The following is a 27,908-nucleotide window of genomic DNA, read 5'->3' as shown; positions in this document are numbered from 1 at the left end:
TAGATAGCTAGTGAGCTAACGTTAGCTCTAATTTAATTTAGCGCGGCAAGCTTTTCGCTGACGTTAGCTGCGTCAAACTTGGCGGCGACTCTCATTTTGGCCATAATTAACCGTTTTGGAGAGCAGCGAAATTTTAACACCTGAAATACAGCTCTCTTTTTTTCTTTTTAAAGAAATAGCTATATTGCTTAGCTGGTTGTAAATAAGTGTGTGAAATAATTGCCAAAATACAAGTCAGAACTAATTTAGAACAACGTCAAATTAAGTGTTAGGTAAATAATAAACTTGGAATTAGCTAGCTATCTAAGTTAGCTTGATAACTAAGTTAGATCATAATAAATACGAGGGAATTTTACTACAGGGACGAAGTGATCGAAGAAAATGGCCTCGGCAGGGAGAAAACAGACGAGGAAGGTGAAGAATACACAAAACTCAAATGATCTCCATGCGTATGATTTTACCGTTGACGATGAAAAGAAAGGTCTGAGCGGCTCAGAGGACGAAGTGAGAGAAGGTAGCCTTTCGCCTGCTGGCCTAGACGTTATTGTAGCTAGCTAGTTAATAAATCAACCTTACCAGTGTAACTAATGTAGCTAATGTACTATTCATTTTTGACCTGTATGTCTTGAAATTAGCAGATGAAACTCCAGTTGTTGAAAAGCTGGCGAAGAAAAGACCCACTGCTTTGGAAGAAGATCAAATAAATGTGGGAATGGGGTGGGTAACGTTAAATGTACAGTAACGTTAACTTAAAATTATTTAATTTAAAATACCTAGTTAACATACCCTGGTGTATCCAGCTATGACCAGCTTGAAATACCAGCTACCAGCTGTTTCAAAACATAGCATGAGCTGGTCTTAACTGGTCAACCAGCTACCAACTGTTTCAAAACCTAGTTTTAGCTGTTTTGCCATTTTCAGCTGAATAAAATTGAATTTCCTTCCTTCAGGAGCGAGGTACAAACTATGTTGGAAAGGTTTGGAGGCAAGTTGATTTTGTTTCTTTGATTAAACATACATTTATCACAAGTCAGAATAGTAGTATGTTACACTGGGTGAATTTAGATGAATATGTTTGATATTTATTAAAGTTGTTCCAGGCTTTAGTGAAAACATTATATATTATGCACATATTGCACAGCTGAGCAGAACTTTGTGAAGTAAGAATTACTTCACAAGACACTACTGTTAATTTGCATACCCAGAAAATCTAAAAAGCACTATTGGGATGCAACTTTGTCATGCAAAGATACAATGGGCTCCAGAATTATTTGCATCTTCGACTGGCAAGAGTTAAATTCAGAATGCCAAATGTGAAAAATACTGTACTTCATTAATGTTTCAAGAGACACAACCAAAATAGTTCATTCATGAATAATACGTTCAAAAAACGATTTCACCAAAATTAAGATTACATTTACAACTTGGTGCATCCACCTCTTGCATGGGCATAAGCATGGGTCCCAATAATTCTGGAGCCCTCTGTATGTATGGTGAGACAGACAACCAGACAACATCTAGCAGAAAGAGAACTAAAGAGGAGAGGCAGTCTCCAGGCAATAAAACCCAGTATTCTACTCGGCAGTTTCCAACTTTGCACACAGTTTGCTCACAGTAATGGGTGTAGGGCAGTTCACCCAAAAATGTAAGTTTGTTTCCACTTACCCAGAGTACTATCACTTAGTTGGCTTCGCTGAGATATGACATTTTCTAGATCTGACAAGTTGTTTTAGACTGATAAGGGTTTTTTATGGTAATGAATCCGCCGAAAATGTACATTAGAAAAACTCAACAGCAATGTCTCTTTTTAAATATATAGTTACAGTTGCTAGGGAACATCAATAGAGCTCAAAAATGCATATTTATTCTGCGGAAACTCAAAGCACACCAGTGGGAGTTTCCATGAAGCAGGACAATTTGAGTTAACTGCAAACCCAAGTGAAACCCGGATGCACCTAAATTAGATTAAAGTCAAAAGAGTTGTTCTGGGTTTTACTCGTTTAGTTATCTGGCTAGCTGAAATAATCCTGCTTTGTGGAACAACCCCCAGCACTCTGGAGCAAAGTGTCTGTTCGCTATGCTTGGCTTGCGTATGAAAACATCAAAGTGTATGTGCTAGCCAGCTGTGAATTTGTATGGAAATTGTGCCAAGGCATAGGACTTCTTTATCTCGCAATGTCGGACTATGACGATGACATGGACACCTTCTCCGAAATACTGGTGTGTTTCAGCGGATGCAGGTGGCAACTGTGGCATTATATTTGGAACAAGGTGTTTCTGTTGAGTTTTTCCATTGTATGTTTTTGGCAGATCATACATATCCATTATATTATCATTTTGGTATAATTTTTTTTTTTAAAGAGATTTTTTTGGCCTTTTTCAGCTTTATTGGACAGTATATATAGTATAGAGAGACAGGAAGAACGGGAGCGAGAGAGAGGGGAAGACATGCGACAAATGTCGGACGGTCGGATTCGAACCGCCGACGTCGCGGCTCACAATGAGCATGCGGTCAGTGCTCTACAGGCTGCGCCACCGAGACACCCACATTTTGGTATAATTATCCATAGAATCCATCATATCAAATCTAAAAAGGTTGTCAAGTCTAGTAAATATCATCTGGACGAATCGATAGTACTCTGGGCAAGTGAAAATGACTGGAATTGGATTTTTGCTTTAACTGGCCCTTTAAAAGATTTGCGTGAGTGAATTGTGTCTTTTGAAAACACTTCATACATTCCAGCTGACATCAGTAAGGCCCTGCAGGCGAAGAGGAAGCGGCTTGAGTCCTACACCAAGAGTACCTTGAAGGGCAGCAACCAGAAGCTGGAGCAGCTGTGGAAGACCCAGCAGTGTCAGAGGTGAGGTCCAGTGTTCTGTGCCTGTTGACCAAGGCCATTGGGCCACAGGCCGCCAACAAGTTGGCTGTGGGTTGAGTAGAGGAACTGGTGGGATGCAAAATAATAAAGCAGAAAATAAACATTATCTGGCTCAAACCCTACATTAAAATGAACATATTCTCAATAATGACTCCTTCCTACCATTTGTAGAATGACATGATTAATCCCCACAATCAGTATTATTTATAAAGTTCAATGCTGCATTCAAAGTTAATACCTTAGAGCTCATTATTCCTCCAATCTACCACCATTTACTTAAAATATCACACCACACAAAGTGCCTAAAATCTCTAAGACTCCTCTCATTCAGCAGATACCTGTATCTCTCTCCACATACATTCCACATACATTTTGTCCAAAAACCTAAAAATGAGCAACCTGAACATAAGCATGCCAAACTACTCCAATATTATACTACATACCAATGATAGGACAGTACATTTATGTTATGAGAATTATGTTATGAGACGGGCCATAATGTTAAGAAAAGGTCTGCTGTTTTAGGCTTACTAATGGAGGTGGCATACAGACAGCATCTGCTTACTTCCTAGACTTCAGCTCAACATCTCTTGAGAGTGGGATGGGCCTGCATTGGTTATGCATGTCTGCAACACGCACTTTGGACAATATCCAGGTGGTGTGATTTCAGTGCATCATTTTTATTGGGGTGTTTGTGAATGTGTTTCCTGTGTTCCTGCAGGCAGAAGCTGACACAGGAGTACTCCCAGGAGGTGTTCTCTGTGCTGCAGCAGTGGGAGACTGATGTGCAGAAATCAGAGGAACAGGAGGAGAAACTTAATGTTGGTTTTCAGAGGCTTAGCTCTTACACACCCCCACACACAGCCATACACAACAACACATACATACCTAACATACAAAGTTGAAGGTTCAAATGAGTGCTCCTGTAGTTTTTTTTCCCCCTAAGACCGTCCACTTGTTTTGGTAATTGTACAGTAAATTAATTCCAGCTTCCTTTAAACCATCTTCTCTTTTGCAGAATTTATTTCGACAGCAGCAGAAGCTCTTCCAGCAGGCCAGAGTTGTACAGAGCCAAAAACTTAAGACTGTCAAACAGATGTATGAGCAGTTTGCCAAGGTAAGACATTGGCCAGTTTGTGGAACTTTTGAACGTCTCTCCCTGCTTGAGTATGTTTGCATGTTTATCAACATCCTTCCTCAACATATCCTTGCTCACACTTTTGAGTGCCAGTGCATGTCTTTGGGCTGAAATACCTGCTAGAATTGAGCATTCCAGTACAATGGTTTAGAGACTGTTCTGTTTACATGCTAATCTAATAGGACCCAAAAGTGAACAGCTGAATGTTTAAAGATGTGTGAATTTTTTGCATGCTGCCTTCTGTGCATGTGTGTTTGAGTAGAGCATGGAGGAGATGGAGAAGAGTCACGAGTCCTTTCTAATGGGAGCACAGTCAGAGCTACGCAAAGAGATGGGCTTACTGCAGAAAAAGATATTGATGGACACAGTGAGTAAAAACACATAATTCAGACTCTTAATTAACAAGAAAGATTTCAAGAAATATTGGTCTCTGCACAACTGTCCTTTGTGGCTCCTTCTGCAGCTAACACCTGCTTGTCCCCACAGCAACAGCAGGAGATGGCAACCGTGCGCAAGTCTCTCCACTCCATGCTGTTCTGAGGACTTCTGCATCCTTCACCAGACAACATCCATTTGAGTGTACCCATAATGGCACTCAATAGAGCCACAGTGAAGACAATGAAAGCTCAGGTCCAGCCACACTCATTCACCACAACATCACAACCATTAACAGGTCAGGTGTTAGCACCAGTTTGTAAATGGAAAATAATTTTATTGCTTTTCACTCATATTACCGTGTTAGTATAATGTCGCAAACACATTATATTGACGCAGAAAATGCAAAGGCAAAATGCATTTGTGCACCGTTTTAATGCACCACTTTCATTCCAAGTTTGAAAACCTTGTAACCTGTTAAAATGTTTCTATAATGCAGTTGAAATAGCAGAGTTTTGTTTTTTTTCTTTACAGAGCATGTGGCAGTGCCAAATCTGGTGATGTCACATTACATCAAACCAAAAAAAGAACTGCTGCTTTTTAAATATATGCAGCGACAATGTTTTGCTCACTCAGCCCAGTTGATTAAAAAACAGTAGAGCATTTGTCATTAAAAATAAATTATTTAATAAAAAATTGAACATTTGCCTTTTTTCCTGAAATCACCGCCAAAATCTGTTTTTAATGAGCAAAATCCCTTTGTCTCTCCTACTCTGTTAAGACAAAGGTAGACCTTAAAAGGGATCTGTACCCTGTTTAAGAACTACTTGTCCTGTAGGCACTAGTCACATAGTGGTCCTCTACTCACCTAATCATGAACTCACAATTATACATCAATCATCATAAAGCATTGAGTTTCAAGTACCCATGTATATACAAATACTTTGTATATAAAAGTGTGTATGTGTGTGTGTGTGCGTGTGTTTTGAGTGAGCACAATGTCAGAATAGTGAAATGTCCAGTTTTTAGTGTTATAAATACATACATTTCTTAATCATTGTATGGTATTCGTATAAATTCTGTTGCATAAAGAACAACTAAGAACAGAAAATGTTAATGAAAAGAGTGCTACCAGGCAACCTGCTCTTTGCTTGCATACATCCAGATTCACATATAAACTGAGAAAAGAAAAAAGAAAATTCACATTCAAAATTTAAGGCTATCAACATAATTAAATTCAATCACACATTATATTAGCCCTTGAGGAAGAGACTATGTAAAGCAGCTGGCATCTCAGTGTAAATGCATCACCACCCAGTGGCAATGACCAGTGAAATCATGCCTGCGCACAAGGTCCTCTCCTACATGTGTAGAGATGTTTTAAAGGAAAAATTCACCCGAAAATTACCCAAATTCGATTGCTCAAGGTTGGTCCTGGAGGATTCCTGTGTATGCCGGGGTATGCCATAATTACAATCCCAGAATGTGTTTTGCGAGATTATTTACGTTCTTAAAGCCACATCATTTCAGAAATAGCTATTCATGCCATGACGTATAGCAGTTATTGTACTATATTACAAACAACTAACTTGGGCTACATAAAAACAGGTTTATTAAACTGATCAAGTTAAGGGAATGATGTGAATCAATAGGCTCGTAATAAGTGAAAGTGCCACTAGAAACTAGAACTAACAATTTGGTTGATAATGAATTCAAAGACAACGCAAATGATAAGAAGGCAAACCTGCATTGTGTTAAGCTTAAGGCAAAACATTTTTTAGTTAAACACGTCTTACAACCCGATTAGGAGCCTATTTGATTCCCCTCAGTGCTGAATTTAATTTAAAATGATCAGTTTAACATATTTGTTACTTATTTTTATGTAGTTGTTTGCAATATAGCACAACAATCACACTGGTAACATAGGACCACCATACTTCATGGCATGCATAGCTATTTCTGACATAATGAGGTAAACGAGGGTAATTAATCCCTCTGAAATATAACATGAAAAGCACTTGAGAAAAATATATAGCTTGCAAAAATTCTGGGATTGCAATTGTGGTTGGAACGACAACCCCCTCCCAAGATGACAAGTCAGACACCCAGAGCATGTCATCCGGTGGGTGTTCTCACCTGACGTGGGCAAGAAGAGCCTTATTCACATCAGTATACATCAGTATATGTTTGTAAATGTTCTGTCAATCACACCGTCTGCTCAATTGACCGGTCCCTGTCAATCAAACAGATGTCACTGGCTTTTAAACTCAGGTCTTGAGCTCCCAAGCATATTGTGATGTTTATGAGAATTTGGTCAACTGCTTGCTTGGAATTTAATTATAATGCCAAAATCGGAGGACTTGCTTTGGTGGACATGACCATTACAAAAAGGTTACTTTACAATTATGGTAATGAATCAAGCAATATTTTGAATAAATCACAACCACAGTGAGCATGAGTAACACTATGGTGCGGTGAATTTTTCCTTCAGTCAAGGCTAGAGATTGTCCACACATGCAGCAGAGAACCAGGGGGGTTTGCAGGTGGAGGCATTCATTTTGGAGGTCAATGTTGTAGTGAAGTGTGGGTAGAGGTACAGGCTTGGAAGGGTTTGTAGTAATTGGTTGTCACTGGTGGCCGCATTAACACTGAGACCTGGTCCCCTGTAAACCTGCAGCTCTTGACAGATAATCCAGAATTTACCATTCCACATTTAAATTTTACCATTCCATATCATTTTCATTGGAAAGAATTGAGGTTATAAGCATTTGTTCTCGTTGCACTTTTAACAGTTCCTGAACCAACCAAGTAATTAAAATGTTAATTTAGATGAGATGACTGTATACTGTACAAGTAATGTATACAGTCATCGGTGCTGCTATAGACCTTTGGGGCAAATGTCAAATGATCTTAACTTCCCAATTGTGATCACATAGTATTACATTTCTCAATTTGTAAGCAATGCACGTCAGTCCAAAGGAAAGGCCTATAGCACCTCCAACTGTACTTTAAGGAACTGAAGTCACTTGTTCTATTGATCCAGCAACACTCAAATAAGGATAGAAACAGGCACTAGCTCATTTGATAACATAGCAAGATGGATAGCATTATTGTCGATGTCCACTCCTAATTCAAGGTTTAACTGATGTTCAACAATATGTAGAAATTGACAGGAGGGAGGCATTCCATTGCAGGTGTTGAGAGTCCCGTCATTCCTTGTCACACCACAGATTTCTTGTTTCAGCCACCCAGCCCCGTAAGAGGTGTGGGCAAGCCTTAAATATTAGCATCATTTGCAGCTCACACGTAAATACGCAAGGGTTCTTCTCACCTGTGTCTAGTGCATGGATTACGAAATGTCTGGATCAGATGTAAATAAGTTAGCATTATTTAAACATTTGCCCAAAAGGACGACAGCAGTCCTGTAATAATTTTTCTAAATCAAACAAAATTGGTTTTTGGGTTAAATAAACTGGAAATAATGACAGAAAACCTGTTGTATTAGGCAGGATTTTTTGCATGTCCATCTGCAAAAAAGTTTCCTGTCTATGAGTCAGTATTTCAGATAGTGAATTGATGTCACCAGCATGGACACAGCTCGTCCACGATATGTAAATGGAGTCACTGGATTTCTGCTCATGTACCCACTGTACATGGTGGAGTACAGCTCATATTGTTTAAGATCCATTAATCAACAAGGCACCAATTGTGCTGGTTTGTAATGAGATTCATTCACTCAAACAGTTATTGGAAGTGAACACAATGTCTATTTAGAGCAAGAAAAAGAAACTCCAGCACACAAGGTATTTCCATGATTATTTCCAGTCCAGTATATCTCAGTCCAGTGAACTGTAAGGCATGCATCATTCATTAGCTCGGTTAGATGTGAATGGTCCGGTCTAATTGTAGGTAGTTATGGTGTCAAGGCTGATTAGTTTTTGGTTTGAGGGGTCCTCCAGATCTGCTGTAAGCAGTGGGGTGGCATCTTCGCTCACCCCAGCCTCTTCCTGGGCGGACCGTCAGTCCTGGTTCTTGCAGACCTGCGGGGTGATGCTGAACACACTGATCTTCAAGTGGGCAGCGATTTGAATACACACGCCCGTACAGTACCTTGTCAGATCCACCAAGGAGAGAAGCTGAATATGTTAAAGGGGTTAGGAAAGAAAACAAAAAGGGAAACTGTTAAAAGGACTTATCATTAGCATTAGATAGCACAATCACCTGACATTTCAAGAAATAATTCAGTTTACACGGGGGTTGTATAATCTTACCTGAAACTGGCTGTTGTGGGGGTAAGTTTTAGTTCTAGCCAGCAGAACACCACCATATTTGCTAATCATTTTCAGTCTTGACCTCAATTAGTTGTGGTCAGGTGTTTCAGTGCTGGGCTAAGAAGAAAACTGTATCCACACCAGCCTTTAAGATTGGGAGATTTGCCAAGCTCTCCAGTTGGTAATTAACTACATATATAAAAGACTGTTTTGAATTAACTACATTTCTTTTGATTGGTTATCATGAATTACTGCAATTAGAGTGACCTCAAAGCAACTTTACTACTCTAAAAGTGTTTGATAGTATTTAAAGGGCACAGAAGTCCCCTCTGCTAAATAACCCTCTGTAGAAACACCCTGAGGAGCAGGACTGAATTCAACGTTAAATATTTCCCAGGTCAAACTCTGTAGGTTGAGGAACATTATGGCACGATAATCAGATGTTTCAAGAGGACTCACCAGAGCTGTGCAAAGGACAAAGTACTCATTAATGAAACTGTTGAAATATTGGTTTAGGAAGAGGAGTCCGGGACCAATGAAGGCTGTGTCCGGAAGATGAAGTTCGCTCTTGGTCATATGGGCAACCTATATAAAAAGAGCAACATCAGGAAAAAGGACCATGGGAAAGGTTCTGCATGGATATCATATAGATGTAGAAGAAACAGTGAGAACAAACGCCATTACCTTGCTAACCAACAACAAACACAAAATCGATGGATACATGTTGGCCACCTGACAGTGAATGTAGAAATGGCAAAAATATAACTTACTTGTGGTTTATGGTAACTAGGAACTATGGTAATAAGACATTTATATTTGACCGTAGTCACCATATCCACATTTCAGTTTGTTTGTGTATCAAATGGTTGAGTGATACTATTTTTCAGTGTGAGGATTTGTTCAATTTGTGACGCACAACAAGCTTGTTGGAGATCTTAGCCATGACCAATCCAAAGGTAAGGATGTAGAGGCAAGGGTGGAGCTCAAATAGCTGGCTGGAAGATTTCTTGAAAATGATGAAGGCCAAAGTGAGTATGAGAACAACGTGCATCCCTGGTGACAGCACACTGGTATCCTGCAAGAAACAAACTCATGTCAACATGTCGTAACTACAGAGTATGGTATGCTCACTAGTGCGCTCACTACATATTTGAAAATGAGAAAATACTAAGCCTTTCCAGAATGCATTAAAGCCCTCGATTAGGACATTTAACAGACTTACTGCCACAGTGGAGCCATTCTTGCCAACTCCACCATTCATGATGACCTGGAAGTAGTTTGAGCAGGAGAAGAGGGCACCTCCAATGATACCCATGATGGGGAAAATGTGCAGTTTTATTCCCAAGACAGGCAGCTGGGGAGAAACGCAAGGCTGGTGTCACAATAACACCGACACGCAAGTCTTCCATTTTGTCAGGAAGCCATGAAGCAGCATGCGGAGCGTGATGGGACAGTAAGAGCAGCCAGGTGGAGACTGCAGAGCCATCGGGGGACTGGAAGCCCCTTCCCCTCTGTGTAAGCCACGTCATGTGCATGGGTGATCTGCTGCCATGACAGTTGTTACCCATAAGTACCTTCTCACCTTGCAATGTTCTGTTTTGTCACATTTCCTGAGGCAGCACAGAGCAAAAATGAAACAAAAGTTCTATTTAAAGGCCAGCAGTGGATTGGATTGGTTCTGCCGTTTACAATGAGCCAACACTGTTCAGACTTTCAATACTGCAAGAACAATGAGTTCATATTATTTTACTTTGGTTGCTGGCAGTTACTGACTCTTGGAAAATAATGCTTTCACTATTAAGTTCTATTATTTCTAGCTTACTGTTTTTGAGGGAACATAATTTGATATACTGGTCATTTATACTACCAGAATTGAATATGTCATCTAAGTATAAAGTATACAATTTTACACCAAAGACAAAGGAAACAAACAAAAAAATGTGTTGTCCATCTGTAGTGTGATTTGTGAGGGGTGGGGGTGGGGGGGCGTTCTCAAATCTCATGCATGCATGTTTCTTCAGGTCTTACCCTGCTATCCCACAGACCCACTCCACCGAAGGCTGTCATCAGATACATGATAATGATGGCGAACTGGACCTCCGTAACATCCACCCTAGGAGAGGAGCACTTCTGAGTCAGCAGATGAAATGACACAAACAGCACAGTGGTCTACATAGGACACATGTCAGAGGCCCCATAACAATAACGGGCCTGGAATGTTTTCTTTTCTCACATGTTAGTTCAGCTGCTAATGAAAGAAAAAAAATTGAATGTAAAAACAGGCAGCAGTTGGCTATAAAAATATCTGTCACCCTTCACATTCTTCTAAAGGTCCCAAGGCACCAACCCAATCCCACTGGCCCCACCTCTACTTAATTAGTCCACACCCCTGTCATTGGTGCCCTCGCCTGTCAATGAGCACATTCTCAAGCTTCTCATTCAGTCACAGTTAATCTGGTCTCATCAGAGCAAAAATGCTAAACTTCCCCTAAAGCACCCTGCGCTAAAGCCACGAGGGCTTTCATCAACTATTAGAAAAGCTGGAGTCTACCATCAGGGAATATCAAGACATTGGTGTTATTTATTGCTGAGGGATTAAGAGATCTTAGCAGAGCTTAGCATGTGCTAAAAGATGCATTTCTCAGGTGCAGCACACGGAGTGATGTGGCCGACTCCTAACTTGTGTGTCTGGTACAGGACTGTGGAGTGCCGCTCCAGAGATACAGTTCCTACAGTGCCTACTTTCACAAGCGAGATTTCATATGATGTGACAGAAACGGGACTAATGATTGTGCAATAAACCTTTGAGCAAATTTTAAGAATGAAGCAAACTGTTGTGAACAATGCCGTTCCAGGGAAGGAGTGACATTGACAGCGGTCATACTCACAGGCCAAAGCGAAGTGTGCCGGAAACGTAAGTCTGCCAGTGCGCACAGAAGAACATGAACATGCCCACAAAGCCGCAGAAGAACATCCAGTTAGGGTACGCCCCCATCCCACAGCAAATGCATGTTCCCACAGCAACAAACACTATGAACACAACATAGCAAATAGTCACACTGTGTCAGGAGGCCACAATTATTTTTTAGTTCAGAATGGGTTTAATTTAGGGCTGTCAACAGAAAAATTAACTATTCACTAACAGGAATATCTTAACTGATGCAAACAATACAGTGGGTGTATTTTATGATACAATGGCTATGTAGTGTTTTTAGAAACCAAATGAAATGTTACTCAACTAGTTCTCCAAGCCTTTACTTTTTAAGTAACACTGTCTAGTTAACTGACCTTGCTTATAGTAAGGGGGCAACTTGCCACAGGTTGGTGGAATCTCTTGTGGGATAATAAACAGCTCGGCAGGCTGCCTTGCCACATAAGGTAACACTGAGGGTTAAGCTCGGCAGGATACATTTCAGAGGCATTGCCAATGTCCCTTTTGCATGGACTGAGATGAAACGAACAAAGAAAGAGCTCAGTGTCCAGGGGAAGTGCCTCCAGCAGAGGAGATAAGGGTGAAAACTAGACCGTAGGCACACTGCTTGGTGTTCCGAACTTCCTGTTGGTGCAGGGTGGGGGTGGGGGAGGATTACCTGTGGAGACAGCGTCGCAGCCATGATCAAAGAGCTCCCCAAGAGCAGAGCTGCTGTTGGTTCGCCGCGCTTGCTTCCCGTCAATGGCGTCCAGGGACTGGTAGATGAACAGACCCAATGCACTGAGGATGAACGCCCAAGATGGAGCCTGAGATACAGAGACACACCAAGGATTAGTTCATCATTTCAGCTTTCACAGTACTGACAACATTTCACACTTGCCACACTCCATCTGACAACCAGAAAAACCCCAAAACACCTCCCATCCCAGGTTAATTTATTTTTGTAAACAGAATGACGAATGAGGCTTCACTGAATTTCCATATCTTAACAGCCTCAAGATTAATCCCTGTGAACATACAAATTAAAAAAATAATCCATCTGTCAAGTGCCTCGCACCCAATCTACAACAAAAGCTGTACAGCCTTTGCCAGCTGTGTAAAGGAATTAAATATCATCAGCCATCAGGCCCCAACACAAAGTAAAATGTGTGCACTTATATGTACTCTGTTAAGAGTTGAATTAACAGACATTTTACTGTGAAGAAGGTTCAGTGACATGGCTAGGCCAATGGGTCTCAAGGAAATTGTTGATATTCTTGGTCAAGACACTGAATCTGAACTGTAAACCAAGAATTCTTCCAATACATAAGAGTAATATTTAAAATGTCCTGATTATTTATCAATGCAGGTAAAGTAAGAAAGCAGTGGGGAGCAGTGAACTGGGGAGAAAGCAGAGAATGACTACTCTGAGAAGAAAGGCCTGAGTGCAGTGTCTCCATTTCAGGCAAGACTGCTTGTGAGAACCTGTTGCTAATCCCAGCTCAGATATTGCTCAATAAGGATACTGAATCAAGCTAAAAGGATCCAACAGGTGTACTGATCAATGGCCTATATACAAATGAAGCAGTCATTCTTTCAGAAGGACCTGTAAATATTATGCCCCAGAATGTGTGAGCAAGATTGTTTTCCCCACAGGTACCATTATGATGAATTGGCACCATGGTAACAGACAGGACAAAAGTGCTTTCATTTGCAGTACTTAATGAGGCTAGTGCATATTAATTGTCTGCAGCTGAGGCTACAGTCTGGCAGGTGGTACCCTAAATACAGTCATTGCTGCTAATTATTTAACTTCAGCATATTGATTGTGGAAAATTACACAGCCTTGAAGTGAGTGTTTTTCTGTTGAACTGTTGTAGGCAGTAGACAACAAATCAGAACAATGGTACTCATTATGACTTAGGACAATTTTGTCCTGGGGGCCTGTATCACAAAGCAGACTTACAGAGTTAGCTGGATAACTGCACCAAGTCAAACCAGGAACATCACTTTTTTACTGCAGTCCATGTTCCAGATTTGGGAAGGCTCTGGGTTACTGAAATTATCCAGATAACTCAGTAATCCTGCTTTGTGATACTGGCCCCGGATGTACTGTCTTTTGTTTTGCACATTCAAATGTCTGTACCACAAACCAATGCAGATGTTATGACTCTATGTTAAGATCTATAAAATATCATCATTAACGTCTTGTCTACGACTAAACCGGGCACACTGTATGGTGTTGCAAATTGGAAATAATGCAATAGGCTATGGTTGCTGGGAAATATGTGTATATATATATATAGACTTTATTATGCAAGGTGTGTACAAGATATAGGCCTATATATTATATATTATTTACCTGAGTAGACAATTGGCCAATAATTATAATTTCGAGAATTATGTGGGGGGGGGGGGGGGGGTATATGAGAACACCTAGAAATACTATAACACTCACTATAAATTGATGTGAATCAAGTCTCTGTTTATTATTACTATTATTATTATTATTAGGAGTAGTAGTAGTAGTAGTAACATTATTATTAGTAGTAGTATTATTATTGTTTACAGGAATTTGTGTTTCAAGGGCTTCTTCAAATTACATTCTCATATGCAGGGGTTTTGATAGTTATTTCAATATGAACTCCGTTGCAGAGACATTTACCATTTACCATTTACCAATAATGAGGTTTATCTGGGAATAATGATGGATATGTCTCATAACTTCCTTGTGGGTGGTAACAGCTTTTCTCAGCCAATAGGCAGTTCCCATCATGCATCAGTTGCGCAGTCGGCTGAGAGCAACTGTGTGGCCTAGCCCTGAAAACTGTGAGCGCCTCACTCCCGTGAGATTTCTGCGGCTTGCGCAGTCGGATTTCCAGAGCAAGTCGGACAACATTCTAAGAGTCATGCAATGCGCAGCCCTAGCTCATCTCAAACAAGCCGGACAAACCAGTATGGGTGCGTCTTTCTAGCCGCCAACCTTTTGGTTTCAATAAAAATTGGAATCAAATACATTTATTTGATTCACCTTGTTGTAAACTGTTACCGAGCAGTTTTAAATGCTCAATTTTTGAAAGAAATAAAATAAAATTCATAAAATGAGTTCCCTGCTTTAGGTGCATAGAGGCAGGTAACTGCACAATGGCATAAAATAAAATATTTTTGCATCTCAGTCAGTATCTCATTTTTGGCTGTGTTAAGTTGTATCTGAACTCCATGCATTCACCTGATGTCTGATGGTACAGCACTTAATTTTTGTAAGGAGTGAGTAGCTACACTATGGTAATTGAATTATATCTGTGGGAAAAAGTGCTGGGTGTGGTTGTGGGGTATGCCCTACAAACCCACAATTTTGCCAATGGCATAGCTGATATTCCTAAATAAAATCAACTCAGTCACAATATCAATCATTTGTTCAACTCACTAAAACAGCATTCACAACTTTTCGAAAAGAAAGTCCAGAGACCATTCAAGCTATCTTCTTATCATGTTGCAAATTGTTCCCTTTAGGGAATGTAGAATGAAACTATGGATATAGAATAATCTTCACAAAAGAATCTAACAGACATTCCCTGAATATATCATTGACAGGCATGAATAATACTCTCATTTTCATCTCCTCAAGCATCACTTGCTTACTATGACCCCTTAAAGTACTAGATTGTACCTGTGGACTGCTGCTTAAAACATGTCTGGATGTAAAAACATAACCTTGGGATTTCATGGGTAAATCATCTTGGACAGTTCAGTCAAATTTACTGTGAAAGAGAACAGCCAAACGGCATTTACAGAAGCTTGTTTTTTTTTTACCTTTAGTCAGCTCACTTGTTTTTGACTTTGTATGTATACCTTGTATTGACAGAGTGCAGGCCATGGAAACATAAACAGCCAAAGTCTTTCACTTTAACATATGCTAAACTCACCAATGAGAACTGATCCATCTTGCTCTATTGGACTAGAACATTTTTTTTTAAATGAACATTCAGGGCATCCACAATCAAGTCTGCTGTACCTAAATAATTGGTAACTGAGTATTGGTATGTTTGGCCTACTATATAACTATAGCTAGTCAGATAATCCATTACAAATAAACTTTTACAAAGCAGCCTAGATTCTGTCATGAGGGGTTGGGGTCTGAATAAGTGGATTTGGGATTACAGAATCTAGTCAGATAATCCATTACAAATAAACTTTTAAAAAGCAGCCTAGATTCTGTCATGAGGGGTTGGGGATTGTATTAGTGGATTTGAGATTACAGATGACCCAGTCTGACAACAGCGTCTCTGGGACAGCCATCTGTGGCCACTCAGCAAGCTGCCTGTGCTGCTCTACCAGATTTTATAAATCACAGATTAGGCTGATCTACAATGTGACAGTATTACAGTTAATATTTCTGTGTTTATTTTAATCCATTTACCTTCTTCTCCCATCAGGAAAAGCACATTGTACTGTGTTGCATGTTTTTCTCATTGCTACAAACAACCAGAAACAATCATGGTTTCTATTCTGAAGGGCATTGTGTGCAGTTATTTTAGGTTGACTGGAAACCCTCTCTCCCAGAGGGCCACAATATGCTGCCCCTGCAGGGAGCTGGCCATAATTGGCACAGGCATGGGGGGGGATCCATGTAATAAAATAATGTATTAATACGAGGTGGCACCCAACAGCCGCAAAATATTACATTAAACATTACTGTAGTAGTATTTTTTATTGGTATGTACTGGTCCAGTCCAAAGGGGCTGTATACTACATTGCCATTTGATCATAGATATGGTGTCCTCTATCACATCATGGACGCATTAACTACACACTGTTAAAAGTAGGAATGGAAACTGTTCTATGTTTTCCATTTCATTCTTAATGGGCATTTTGTCTTTCATAAGTGCACATCTTTCCACTGCAGAACATGCCATTCCCAAATCCTAGATAGTCGGACTTGGCATATTTACTGCAATATGCAATCAACCATTTGTAAACATCACTTCATGCGAGATGGCTGTCAATGTGATATTGTTGACAAATAATTCTGCAGCAGGCAGGGCAGGTACCCATACGTATTGCTAAAGCCGTGCTGAACTTTCAGATGCCAACGGAGTCTGAGCCATGGACTTTGCGTCTATGGTTCCTGATACACACAATAAAGAGCCATATCCTAGGACTGATATAATAGGTGGCTACCCCAGGCCATTGTACTGTGTTCGAAGGTGCATGGGTCAGTTTGATAAGGTTGCCTTACAGGCCTCAAGTTTAAAAAGTATTTTAGCTTTAAACAATTTAACTGAAGTTAACAGTTGCGTCTTCCCTGCTCCCTTTGAGTGGCTAGCTAAGTAATTGCAACTTTAAAGTTACTCGGTGAGACACTAAATAACGTTAGTTGTATCATTGCGTTACATATATAAGCACAGTAACTTACAATAGGATGTAAGCTACCGCTTAATTTACTTAGCCAACGCCGTATTTGGCTCTCTGTGACTTACTGACTTTGGTTTGAGTTTAATTTTAGAACCTAGCTACACAATACAGCTGTACTAGTTTAGACTAGCGAACTTTAGCTAGCCAGATTGCAAACAAGTTAAAGACATGAGGTTATCTAGGTGGCTCATCTAGCATATATAAATACTGCTACGCTTAATTAAACATCAAGCAAATTACTAATTACATTGACGTAACATTGATCTTGAACAGAGTAATTGTAGCAAGAAACCCACAATATCGAATAACTGTTAACAGGCTTGAGCTAAAACGTTATTTAGGCTGCAAGTTAGACTGCATTCCAGAAGGGAGATTAATGCCATTACAGTCTCCTTTTTCTACGGAGATTAAATTAGCTAATGTTATCCAGCCACTAGTAACGGCAGTTTCGTAATGTTGCTTGGTAGCTCGGTAATGATACTACTAGCTAGCGTAAGTACATCAACAAGTAGCTGGTAGCTAGCTAGGTAAGTTAGCAACAATTAACTTAGCTAACGTTACATATTAACTTGCTGAAATGTTTCAGTTAGCTTGCTAAAAAAAAAGAACTCGGGCTACATTATAGCTACACTGATCATGAACGATAAACTAGAGGTGTGGTGTCAATTTACTGCAACAGTCGAGGAACGAGAAACACGAGTTTGGTTAGGTAGCTAGCTTAGTTAAGTTAAGTTACGGTTACTGACAGCATTGACGTGAACTCGTCATAGAAAGTTTAGCCAGCTAGCTAGCGTACTTCAGTGATAATGTAAGGTCGTAATAACGTTACTTACCTCCTCTGTTGCCGAAGGACAATAGTAAACCAGAATAACCGTAGTGAAAATATTAACAACCAATCCAGTAATAGTCAGGGTGTTGGGTGCGACCCAGGTAGGGATTTGTTGTACCAACCAATTCCAGTAAATCTGACAAGGCGGTTCGAATAAGGACCGACCAGAAGCACTGTACTTGTGTTCTTCAAGCCGCTTCAGCTGCTGGGCTGACAGCGGCTCTGACCACAGACAGTGTGTCATTGTTAGCTGGCTGGTGTCTCTGGGGGTTCGAAAGAAGGTACAGCCGATCAAATCGCTGAAGGTTCCTGTTCTTTTGAGCACTCCTCACGTACTCCAAGTGACAACTCACACATTTGGTCTTGTTGTTAAGAGAGTCATTTTTGAAGACACAACCCAGAGTTTTTCTCTTCAAGCGACAGACAGTGGTGGTGCTGCTCCTAGAGGAAATAGGCTTCCGGAAGGCAGGGAAGCCGGGAAATTTAAATAGTTAACATCGATCTTTGAATTTACCATGGCGATTAGGAAGTGTGCACATCAAAATATTATCGAAGTAACAGCAGTTTCGTATTGTCAATGCCTAGCTAACAACCAACACTGGCACTATTAAGATAGAATACACTACTTTACATTGAATAAGAGCTTACACGTCAAACTGAACACTAATAACAACCTAATTGCAAAGGCTCATTTTGTGTGACTGCAGGTAGGCTACATAAATACTGAATATATCTAACAGTTGAACTGATCTAATCAAAGCAGGCTTCATATTACCCCCAGTACCAGTTTAATTCCTCCAGTAAAACGTTCTCATCATGCACTTTCACTATAATAATTAGTTGTTATTTTTATTACACGTTAAGATCACACATATGTGATCAGAATGTTCTTACAGTAACATTTTAATGCTGATGTAAAAATCACTACTGCTAATTGAAAGCAATGTGAGTTCCTGAAGTTTTTGTAGTTACTTATTAATTAATAGATCAACTAAGGCAGTCATACAGTTAACTCACCTGATTTCCTGGGTCTGCCCATCATAAGGAGAAAACAAATACCAGCAGACTATGTGGCACTCAATGGCCAGGGTTGCTGACCCCTGCCATACATATCGTGCACACTGATTTGGCACATATGCGGCAAATATGTGACTACAATGATTATTGTTACAAGTGACAAAAATGTTTGCAGATTCAACTAATAAACAGTAATTCAAATAAAGATGTCACAAGATAGTTTATTATTTAAATTATATAATTGCACAGATATCCATCAGGTAAAAGCATGCTCTCATATCAAAGCTGAGCCAGTTGTACTCAGATACTTGTACATACTGAGAAATTACATTTACAGAGAAAACATCAGAAGTTGTCTTTCATGTGGAAACATGGCTATTCACACCGAGAATACTATATATGGAGAGACCATGAGGACAAACTCCTAGGACAGGCAGTAATGGTATACATACAAGTGGACACACCTGGGAAGAATACTGGTACACATGAGCATCATGCCATACGAGAAAGAATGTGAGAAAGCATTTGAGAGGAAAACATGTTTATGTTCAAGCCTTCAGATCACAATACTATGGTTCTAATTTGTCCACAACAACAACATAAAAACATTTCTTAAAATGTACTAAATGTCAGTTAAAATAAATATTACAGTTTATATGATTGCATACACAAGAAAATGCTACTGCGGTCAAAGAAACGATTAAATTAACTGTAAAATCACAAAAATATTACAGACAAATTCGAAATCTGTCCAATCAGAGACTGTAAATAAAATGAATAAATAAAATGTGTTTCTTCAAACAAATCTTCTTTCATACGCAAGTCTCTAAATTTGTCTGGGGATATTTTGAAAAGCTCTAATGAACACTGACTAGAAATATGCATTACAACGTTAGCCATTTTTTAAACTGAACAATTTGGTACCACACAGTAAAATGTCCAGTGTTAATTCAACTCGAACAAAATAGAAATGAGTTCAGTAGTGATTATATGTACTCCGTAAGAGTTGATTTAACACCAAACATTTTACTGTGCATAATTCAGTTTGTGGGAATCTTCTGTTTACCTCACCCTTCCAGCCTTCTATGTGAAGATTACCACATCTACTTCTACAACAAAGCAACTGCCCAAACTCCTTTTTTGGAGTGCTTTGGAGTATAAAATCAGTCTTTAAATGGCCACTTGAAATGGACAGTGGGAAGTGTGACAGCTGATGTCAAACATACACTTTTATGGTATAACCAGGTACATGGCTTTATGTCTGACTACAGAAAGACTCCCCCCTCCCCAGCACCACTGGCTCTGGGTTGCTAAGGTAAGGAGAGCTAAGGAGGTTGCTAAGGAGAAAGAGATATAGGTAACCAGTGGTAATATGGTTTCCGGAAAGCCCAGCTGTAGCAGTGGTCAATCTCTTCACTTCCCCTCTGGCTCAGAGCCCTTCATGTACTTATCAATCAGTTGTAAAGGCACTCCCCTCTGCATTAGCTCATAGAAGGTAAAGCCCCCTGATGAAGAAAGGAGAGACATGGTCAACGCACAGTCAACGGAATACAGAGAGGTTTGGAAAAAGAACAGCCACAGCCATTGCAGAACACAGTGAGAGGAGAAATAGCCACATGACTCATACAAAGAGGACAGACACGGCCAGTGTTGAGTAGAAAGAATAGAGTTTTGGTCAGACTGAAGTTGGAGAAATAGTAGGGGGATAAGATGTGGTGAGTGTGAAGATGGCATAGGACAAAATAGAATTCAGGAAACTATATTTCACTTGCGATCCAAATGTATGTTTTGGTTGTGATAATAAAATGTAAATACATTTACTTGCCTAAGCATCTGCTGTATCTGCAAACCCATAATGCTTGAAACTGTAAAGAAGTTGGATCCCCCGATGTAAGCAATGTTGCAATGTTCCTTCACAGCTATGTCCATCCAGTGTATCAAGACTGTGATCTTTTATTCTAGGTTGGATTAGCCTGATCTTGTGGGCAAGTCTGAGATAATTCCACTTAGGTTTTCCCAAGGCTAGGTAGTATTAAGTCTGAAAGCCTTTAATTGGGTCTTGGGGATTACTCACCTTTTGTGTGGTAAATGTTACATGAGAAACATAACGCTGTTACCAGGGGAAACAGAAGTTACACAGGCAGTCAGCAGCACATCATTCTACTGCAGGAAGCCCACAGGTCCACTGGGATGGATATGCCTCACCCCCACTGACACAGATGCTCCATAAATATCTACTTGAGACGTTCTTATTCCAAAAGATGTATTGGCTACCTTTATGTAACACGGATGTTTAGTTTATCAACATATCTGTATCATTACTAAGTCTAAATTGTTCTCATCTGCACAAATTTTATAATGTTCTTGTGGCAAGGTGGCTCAGTTTACGGGAAGGAAGCAGGGCAATCTGAGGTCCACGCCTACTGGTTAAGTAGGCGCACACCTGGAATCAGTTGCGAATCAGTCCAGGCTTTTAAAATGTGTGCTTTTTTCCACAGTAGGCGGCTGAGACCGGGAACACGTAGGAGAGGATAGAGAGAGCCGAGACCAGAGAGAGCCAAAAAGCTACATGAGTCGGGTTATTTTCTTTGCATCTGTTATTTTTGTTTATTACTTTTGCACAGAACCTGTGAGGGTGAAGACTTTTGTTGATCTTTCATTTGGGCAGAATTTCCGTATCTCCCTGTGCCCTGCTCTTCTGTCCTCACAGGGGTGTCACTGCGTGTGACAGTTATTATGGCCAGTTTGTTAATTATGTAACTTAAATGTATCTGAAAGGGGAAATATCTCCAAAGACTAATTTTATTCGTAAAGCCATTACTAACCTAATTCCTGATGGACATGTAGATACATAAATAATTAAGAAACTAAAATGTACATACAGTACATATATGTGAAATAATTGTGTCTGAGTAATAAAATTAACATTTCTTAACTGAAATATTATTCCCAGCCGGACAAATAGAGTGCTCTGGCAACATTCAGCCACAAGAAAACCTTCCTATGCACAGTCTGAGATTTGTGAAGGTAGGCACTTTTCTAGGCTGTTTTTGGTAAATTGCATGCTTTGCATACAAATTATCCTGTACACAGTCAAGGGGCTCTATTTGTGCTAAGCACAGTTGATGTTTTTCTAACAATGGTTTAAATTGATCAGGTTCTCTGGCCTTAAATTGCTTTGAGTGCTACCTTTGCCTATCAAACTATTTTATCTGTTACACCCACTGCATTATATCATCCCCCCCTGGAGTCTAACCAGCCTGGAGCTACCCCCCACTTTAAACTAGTGCCTGAGTAACACCCTCTTATTTGCATCGGAAAGGTGCAGAATGAATGCTATAAGCTTCATATGTCAGGACCATATGAAAGCTTACCTTAGATGAGAACATACACTCACACTTCCTGGGTGACTGGGGGAGAGAAGAGAAGAGGTGTTAACACATTTTACATGAATGAGTTACATGTGTTCACGGGAGCAGGCCTTTTTTAGCTGTGGAATGACTTAAGTCATTTCACAGTTAAATGTGTTACGTGATTGAGTGTGTGCGTGCGTGCCTGTGTGCATGCTTGTGTGTGTTGAATAGGTTTGGAGACTTAAAGATTGTGGGAACAAGGGTTTGTTAAAGGTAAAGCCACAGTTGGGATTATGTGATTCATTTATGTAGAAGGTAAAATGGGCGTGGTGTAGGATTGTCCAAAGAGTGAAATAGAAGTGGTTAGACTAAACAGGAATGATCAAACTATTATATGATTGCAAGGGGCATGCATGAACAATCCAGAGTATCATGAATGATGAATTCACAGTTCTGACAAAAATGGTCAAATCATTAAACTGATTACTGTACGTACATTTCATCTCACAAAAGGACTTGGGGGAGAACCCTTTCAAAATAATTTAAAGAAAAACACAAAAACTTGGAGAAAAAAAACATTTTAGCAAAATTAAAAATAAAGAATCTGCAAGGCAGCACCAGAGGGATGGAGAATCTGCCTGCCAAATTCACAGAGCATTCCCATGAGAGCTAGTGTCTGCGCTGCTGCAATTTTGTTAACTCCTGTTTTGTAGTCTGTGAGCTCACATCTAGCCTGCAAATCTGAGGGATTTTAACTATGCAGTGAGTTTGTGCACTTCCCCTTTGCTGTTATTCTAGGAATTCAGCCTGTCCTGCAAGTTTCTGAGCTTTCTTCCCTTCCCATCAAAACAGAGAATCTGTGAGTTCCTGTCTGTGAACCTATCAATTTTTGTGCTTGAGTCTGTTCATTTGACTGAACTTGCAGATATGTCATTCTAATTTCAATCAAATTTAAGATATCACATACCTTACAAAACAGAACTTAAACTAGAGCCGCAGCCTCAGGACTGACCTTTCACTTCAAGCTTACAGTCCACCTGCGCCTCCCCCAGGTCATTGATGGCTTTGCAGGTGTAGGTGCCCCCATCATAGGGGTTCGGCTTACGAATCTCCAGGGTACACACGCCTTGGTTGCTAAACATGCGGTACCGTGGGTCGTCAATGATAGCAATCTTATTTTTCATCCATATCACTTTAGGCTAAAACCAGAAAAACAAAAGACATTCTCAGACTTACTGACCTTATCAAACACAGGACGTTGTTGTTAAATTAAAAACACTGAGGATATGAAAAAGGGTTAAGGCTTAAACCATTACATGGTGCTAAATAGTGACATCTTATCTCACTAGCAATTGAAAAAGTCAGTTGCTAAAGAGATGTCTCAAAGGCACTCAGGTGGTTATATTCAAATGCCCTCTGAATTTATGAATTTTTGTACCCTGCTTTTTCATTAATTTACAATGTGTACTTAGACTACTTAGATTACACTCTTAGCTAATACTGTGATGGAGACACCCCCACCCCCCCACTAATGTAAGAGTAATTCTAATACAATACAATAAAAATACAGAATAATAGAATTAGCCATAAAACATATTCCATTGTCTAGGCTTTTCGGTAACTCAAAATGCAAATATAGTACTACAGTAATCAATTATCAAGCATCAAGTCTGTGACCCAGACTGGCTATGAAATTGCTGGATTGAAGTTTTCATGTTCGACACATAGGAAATTATGTAAGATGACAGCTTCTCCCTCAGGCCTAGAAGAATGGCACTAGGTGTATGAGAAGCAAAGCTCGCCTTTCCCTCCTAAGAGGGAGGTAACCTACCCGGGGGTTGGCGCGGACACTGCAGTTGAGTGTGGCGTTGTAGCCGGCGATAGCAAATGTGTTGATCAGGGGCTGAGTGAAGTTGGGTGCCTCTGCAAAGTCGTATTCGTTGTACTCTGGGATCTTCAGGTTAAGGTCTGCGGAAGGAAGGGGAGAGTGGGGTTGTGCATGATACGGGCCCTGGGCTGTATCATGAAGGAATGTCCCATGTGAGGGGAAGGAGACAACACAGCATCACTGAAATCATATCGTAACAGGAACACTACCACAATCATCATTCGGTGTCATCTCACGTGTACTGTAGCTGTTACAAAGTCCCCATTGAAGTCAGCTGCAATACACTTCATACCATTAGTTATAAATTTGATCAGTTAGCACAAATATACCACTGCCATACCAATATCAACCAGGGCTACATTGTATTTGTATACAGTAACAGACTGTTGATGTTTAGTTTTGAAAGTAATTACAGGGTTTCTAAACATTTTCTATTAATGCACATGCCATTGTGGGTCAGACACCTTCAGGTTATGTGTTAAACCTGAAATACATGTTTTTCTCCTTTATATTGTTGCACAACCAGGTGGCCAACCCTCATATATGTCATTCATTTTAAATGAGTATTTGTCCTTTTTTCCTGTAAAAAGGTACAGCTTAATCCTTAATCCTGAGCCCACAATGAAGCACCTCTGCATGCCTTTTGAATTGGCAATAGAGAATAACTGACAGCACAATCAGTGTCAACATGTCACTGTTTCATGTAGTTTTCATAATCCAAGAAAAAAAAGGGTTACGTGAAGCAAAAGATAAGTATTAATGTTTGCACCATGCAAGAATTACAGTTTTTAAGCAAAATCAAACACTTAACACAAAGCCTTGAATCCTGGTATATTTTTATTCTGCAACTGAAAAAAAAACACTCCTGACTCAATTCATCACTTCTAAATCACACTTCTAAAACACTAAAAACAGAACATGAACTGCAATGTAAAAGGACACGGTTTTTTGCGTGTGTGTGCAGTGTGTGAGAGAATGTTGGGAGATGGGGGGCCTTGTGCCTTCCCAGCTGAGGCAGACATACCCTCCTTCAAGATGAACGCACTGTCCTTGGTGGCAGTGGCACACTCGCTCAGCCCACACATGTTCTCTGAGAAGATGCGGAAGAAGTACTCGTTCCCCACGACCAACTCTGTGAGGGTGATGCAGTTGCGGTGGTAGTGCTCCACACACGTGTACCACTCCTGTTACAGACATAGAATGGAGAGCACATGTAGGGCCTTCCTGTTCTCAGGGTAATTCAATATTCAGTGGTACAAACAAACATGAACGTATGCCAGCAGAAAACAAGGCATATATTGCAATGAAAGAATAAACACCCAAGCTGTAAAATCCAGCTCTGCCAGCGTGACCAGCTTTAAATATTTATCTGGTCTAAGCAGGTCATAAGCTGGTCATAAGCTGGTCTTGCAGGGTATAAGCTGGTCAACCAGCATGGCCAACCAGGTCATAAAACTGTACCAGCTGTTTCAAAACATAGCTTGAGCTGGTCAAACCATGTTAAACTGGGAGCTGGTCTGAACTGGTTAACCAACGAAACCATGTCGAGCTGGGAGCTGGTCTGAACTGGTCTACCAGCTGTTTCAAACTTAGCTTGAGCTGTCACATATGCGCACACACACACATACATGCTCACACACACAAACCATTGTCTTCTTGTCTGCTTTCTGAATGGTGTAGCCTGATATCGGTGCATTGCCACTGTCCTTTGGGGGAATCCATTCCAATGCTACATTCTCTCCCCACACTTCTTCAATCTTCACACACTGTGGGGGCCCAGGGAGGTCTGTTGGGTTAATAACAATTCACAGATCAGATGAAAAAAGGAGAACAAATGGTGAAGACGATCAATGACCTACATTAATATACAGTAGGTCCAAGTTCCGACTGTGCCTGAACAGTCTTGGAAGGCACAGTGGGAACTTGGACTTAATTATTTTATTAAGTTCAATAATAATTAGTTAATGAAATCATTATTTTATTTTAATTTGACGTGTGAAATAGGTTGTTGTTCATTATTATACTGTACATTATTATTCTATCATTAAGGTCTAAGATGATGGACAACTTGCCAATGACATTAATCGAGACATCCAAGATTAACTCAGTAATCGGTATATCTAAAGATGGACTCACCCACAATCTGGATGTCTAAAATGGCAGTGTCCACATAGTTCTCCACGTGCACGGACATCTCATATTTCCCAGAGTGCTTCCTCTCAGCCTTGCGGATGAAGATAATGCTGTCGCATTCACTGTTGCGAATGCTCACCTGTGTAGGGTCCACAGCCTGCCCCCCCTTCAACCAGCTCACCTTTGGTCTTGGCTTCCCCTGAAAATCAGCCATAGGTCAGTTACGTATCTCCAGAAATGTAACCTCCATCGTCTTCTGAAGAGCACTCGAATTCTGATGTTCTCTATCACTTATATAAAATAAACATTCCATGTCACTTAAGAGTCATGGATATATTTTCAGAGAAGTCATTTATATTGATATCACCGATGTAATGGTGAAAAGACCCTAAATAAAGTCTATGCCTGTTTTTCTGTCGACCCATTGGAGTGCTTAGAGTATAGATTTTGCCTTACCAGGAAGGGAATGACAAGATTAATGGCCTCTCCGACCCTGCGTATGTACGTCTGCTTCAGATGTCTGGGCAGGCGAATCTTGGGACGTTCTGTGCAGGGGGTATAAACGGCCACACAGACTCTGACACTGTGTCCAAGTGCAGTTCACTGTGTGTGTATGAGTGCTTACACGTGCAGTGTGTGTGTCTGGAAATAGTTCATTAACTTCTAATATGACTTTGTGCATGTCTACAAACAGCATTTGGCGCAGGGGAGGGGGGGGGTCTCACCAATGATCTCTTTGACCAGAATGGGGTGTTGGAGTGTCCGTGGTATGCTGGACCCTGCTTTATTGATAGCCTTCACCCTCACGAAGATCTTGCTCTCTGGAGGCAGACCTGTGATGGTGTACTTGGTTTTCTCTGTCATCTCCGGGTTAGCCACAACCCACTCTTCGGCTACAGGCAAGACAGTGCTCTGAGTTATTAAACATTTCACAATTCCAGCCATTTTAAAGGGAAAGGGGAACTGAATCTGTTTGCCTGCCTCCAACTTAACAATACCACTGTTTCATAAGTTAACAAAATTCTAGTTTGCTAGTTGACATAGTGTTTTCTTACTTCCTTCAAAGCAGTACTCCACTACGTAGCCATCCAGCCCGGCTGCACCAATGGTGTCAGGGGGGCGCCACTTCATCGTCACTGTTGTGTCTGTGACATCATCCACCACCAGCACTGTCGGATCACTTGTAACAGCTGTGGGGAAACGTTGGTCAATGTTAATGACATGAGGTGTAGAATCAAGCTATGACCAGCCTGAAATACCAGCTACCAGCTGTTTCAAAACATTGCTTGAGCTGGTCAAACCATGTTGAGTATAGAGCTGATCTAACTGGTCAACCAGCTACCAACTGTTTCAATACCAAGCTTGAGCTGCTTTGTTTCTAGCAGGGTTGGTATTATGTGAATATGTGTATATTGACTAGTGCATAAGTCATGGAGACATTCTCACCTCGGTATACTCAGGAAAGGAGCCCCCAACCAAGTCCCGCCCCCACCACCACCATCTTGCCAAGTATGAAATCAGTCTGTTCATCAGGCCTCAGGTCTCATTAAGAGCAGCTCTTAACTTTGATTCTTACATTCTGACACATACCACAGTTCTACCGAAGCATGCAGCTGCGGCAGCCATTTGGCCAGGAGGAGTCACTGATCTCGTAAACCTATAATCCTGCTGCAATTCGGCAGCCATTATAAAGTCACAC

General features: G+C 40.5%; 3 protein-coding genes across 3 annotated transcripts in view; 1 reads left to right on the top strand and 2 right to left on the bottom strand.

Moving 5' to 3' along the window:
• The first annotated feature begins 381 nt into the window (after positions 1 to 381).
• Positions 382 to 5,040, top strand: sycp3 (synaptonemal complex protein 3). The gene is made up of 8 exons (XM_061252756.1): positions 382 to 514; positions 639 to 717; positions 951 to 985; positions 2,744 to 2,861; positions 3,601 to 3,700; positions 3,898 to 3,996; positions 4,280 to 4,384; positions 4,504 to 5,040. The coding sequence occupies exons 1-8, from the start codon at positions 382 to 384 to the stop codon at positions 4,555 to 4,557; spliced, it is 723 nt and encodes a 240-aa protein (XP_061108740.1). The 3' UTR covers positions 4,558 to 5,040.
• chpt1 (choline phosphotransferase 1) lies at positions 4,709 to 18,264 on the bottom strand. Its single transcript, XM_061252755.1, has 8 exons — positions 17,823 to 18,264; positions 12,254 to 12,401; positions 11,552 to 11,693; positions 10,692 to 10,776; positions 9,886 to 10,017; positions 9,580 to 9,738; positions 9,123 to 9,248; positions 4,709 to 8,528 (listed from the first exon to the last, which is right to left on the bottom strand). The coding sequence occupies exons 1-8, from the start codon at positions 18,060 to 18,062 to the stop codon at positions 8,412 to 8,414; spliced, it is 1,149 nt and encodes a 382-aa protein (XP_061108739.1). The 5' UTR covers positions 18,063 to 18,264; the 3' UTR covers positions 4,709 to 8,411.
• A 1,773-nt stretch (positions 18,265 to 20,037) lies between these two features.
• Positions 20,038 to 27,908, bottom strand: part of LOC133134870 (myosin-binding protein C, slow-type-like) — a 28,852-nt gene continuing 20,981 nt past the window's right edge. The window contains exons 19-27 of the mRNA XM_061251415.1: positions 27,265 to 27,399; positions 26,935 to 27,102; positions 26,666 to 26,754; positions 26,213 to 26,408; positions 25,723 to 25,862; positions 25,101 to 25,260; positions 24,020 to 24,156; positions 23,201 to 23,387; positions 20,038 to 20,340 (exon numbers count right to left, since the gene is read on the bottom strand). Of these exons, the coding sequence (XP_061107399.1) occupies positions 20,249 to 20,340; positions 23,201 to 23,387; positions 24,020 to 24,156; positions 25,101 to 25,260; positions 25,723 to 25,862; positions 26,213 to 26,408; positions 26,666 to 26,754; positions 26,935 to 27,102; positions 27,265 to 27,399 (1,304 nt within the window). The 3' untranslated portion in view covers positions 20,038 to 20,248. The remainder of the gene's footprint in view (positions 20,341 to 23,200; positions 23,388 to 24,019; positions 24,157 to 25,100; positions 25,261 to 25,722; positions 25,863 to 26,212; positions 26,409 to 26,665; positions 26,755 to 26,934; positions 27,103 to 27,264; positions 27,400 to 27,908) is intronic.

This window comes from Conger conger, chromosome 8 (genome assembly GCF_963514075.1).
Source record: "Conger conger chromosome 8, fConCon1.1, whole genome shotgun sequence".
NCBI classification, from domain to species: Eukaryota; Metazoa; Chordata; class Actinopteri; order Anguilliformes; family Congridae; genus Conger; species Conger conger.
The sequence above is the reverse complement of the archived record's forward strand: the minus strand, read 5'-3'. Positions and strand labels throughout refer to the sequence as shown.

Excerpts from the sequence above, each read along its gene's own strand:
- sycp3 (XM_061252756.1), top strand. The coding sequence starts at position 382 with ATGGCCTCGGCAGGGAGAAAACAGACGAGGAAGGTGAAGAATACACAA. Across the intron at positions 3,997-4,279 it reads TGTATGAGCAGTTTGCCAAG|AGCATGGAGGAGATGGAGAA; the intron begins GTAAGACATTGG and ends GTGTTTGAGTAG. Across the intron at positions 4,385-4,503 it reads AAAAGATATTGATGGACACA|CAACAGCAGGAGATGGCAAC; the intron begins GTGAGTAAAAAC and ends TTGTCCCCACAG.
- chpt1 (XM_061252755.1), bottom strand. The coding sequence starts at position 18,062 with ATGACACACTGTCTGTGGTCAGAGCCGCTGTCAGCCCAGCAGCTGAAG. Across the intron at positions 11,694-12,253 it reads CTGCGACGCTGTCTCCACAG|TGTTTGTTGCTGTGGGAACA; the intron begins GTAATCCTCCCC and ends TTGTGTTCATAG. Across the intron at positions 9,249-9,579 it reads AGATCTCCAACAAGCTTGTT|GTTGCCCATATGACCAAGAG; the intron begins GTGCGTCACAAA and ends CTTTTTATATAG.